The sequence below is a fragment of the Aureococcus anophagefferens genome (genome assembly GCF_000186865.1).
Source record: "Aureococcus anophagefferens unplaced genomic scaffold AURANscaffold_46, whole genome shotgun sequence".
Classification (NCBI taxonomy): Eukaryota; class Pelagophyceae; order Pelagomonadales; family Pelagomonadaceae; genus Aureococcus; species Aureococcus anophagefferens.
Genome location: NW_008705601.1, coordinates 202,998 through 204,670, shown reverse-complemented (window position 1 = coordinate 204,670; position 1,673 = coordinate 202,998). Strand labels below are relative to the sequence as shown.

The window sequence follows — 1,673 nt, the reverse complement described above, 5'->3', positions numbered from 1 at the left end:
TCGGATGATTCTTCAGATCAGCAAGCGTAAAATTTGCATTGAAATCCTTGCGCATTCAAGCAACAAGCTAGAAAGCACGCACGGAGGATAGACCGTGTGCGAATAAATTGGATGAATCCGACGGTGGACGTATATCAGTTTCTCGGCACAAGATCCTAATTAGGTTTAAAGCTGAACTATCTTTCTACATGTGAAGATTCTCACCACCGCAGTCCAACATGGCAGTTTTCTCGCGCAGGAAAACTCTGTCCACCGAATTGGAACTTGGGACAAGTATGTGAAAACCTCCCATTGGACCCGAGGACACTTGTACTTACAAAAACCGTCATCTCCAATGAAACCACGCACAGATAGCAGAGTCACCTAGGAAGATAACATCCCCCGAGCAAGATTCATCAGTTGCTTTAAGCGCCATCGGCCAGTCGCATACGGCACTGTACACATTTTCAACTACTGCTGCTTTCAGTCTTCCACGCACATCATCACCGGTGTTGGGAGCAATGACTTGACAAACAGGAGTGAAGTTCGAGAAGAGCGCATTGTAGCATCACTCACATTCAATATCTTCTTTGATTTCTTCCAAAAAGGGAGATAGGAGTTCTTCGTTATGAACAGGGTGTCGCATGGGCAAAAAAAAGTGCAGCAAGCCCGCTTCGTCGCCCAGGGTGGCAAGTTCAGCCAAGTTATCTCCTTTCCCAGTCACAACGACTGAAGTGGGTGAATTCAGCAGCGCAATATATACGCGAGAGGCACATTAGTCAGTTAGTGCTCAAACTTGACTAATGGCAGTGGCAGGAAATGATAGATTCCATCAAGGAGGTGCCCTTTGGGCACTTTCAGGAAATGCTCTGACAAGAGCAACTGCATTCCTAAGCGACATGGCCAAGCCTAACTTGCATTTGCACCGCATCTCAGAAATGTTCGAAATTCCAGTAGCAACGATTGCGGCAACTGAAAAACCCGCGCTGTGGCCTGTCGTAGCGACCGGATTATCACCCAGTTTGAAGCTAGTTCGATCATATATATGCTATAACCTCAAGAAACCAAGCATTAGAATAACTGGACTCTAGACAGTTGGCAGGCCCGTGTCCCAATCGCTGGGACTGTCAGTTATCTTCGGTATCGTCCACAGGTTGGGTGTCTCACCAACCTCTGTCAATAGCTCCTGATAGTACTCGAAAAGTTCTTTCGCAAGCACGTCTGTCTTTACACATTCTAATATCGCATTCCACGCATCTGCAGGATCTCCGCCCAAACCCTCGAAAATCATTGCGGGATCATCGATCGTAGATTCAAGTTCACACACTGAACGCAGCTCATCGACGACCAACGCTAGCTGCCTTCCGTTGTTCACGGCCTTTATCAGGCTGACATCGACGCTCAGTCACTGCTGTAACTTCGTCGTGATTTCGTCTTGAACATTTGGAAGGCTATCATTTAGGATACGCCGCAATTTGGGGAGGGATTCCGCCTAGCTACTGCCAGTGATGGATGACAAATAGGCAACAAGTGTACTAATATTCGGTGTGTCGTAAAGCTACGTAACTGGCATCTGGACTCGGTAAGCCCTATTGATTTCTGCTACCAGACTTGGAATCAGTTTCGATTTGAACCCCATGGAGGTAAAAGAGCGACTGTCGTCCAGTTGAGCCCTGGGTAGATGTGCGAATGAA

At 47.3% G+C, this 1,673-nt stretch overlaps 1 protein-coding gene across 1 annotated transcript; it reads right to left on the bottom strand.

Annotated features, from left to right (window-relative positions):
- Positions 1-184: 184 nt before the first annotated feature.
- AURANDRAFT_67721 (hypothetical protein) lies at positions 185-1,270 on the bottom strand (the record flags this gene model as incomplete). The annotated part of the gene is made up of 5 exons (XM_009043233.1): positions 185-285; positions 349-363; positions 556-708; positions 894-1,034; positions 1,105-1,270. The coding sequence occupies 5 exons, from the start codon at positions 1,268-1,270 to the stop codon at positions 185-187; spliced, it is 576 nt and encodes a 191-aa protein (XP_009041481.1).
- Between the last annotated feature and the right edge of the window lie 403 nt (positions 1,271-1,673).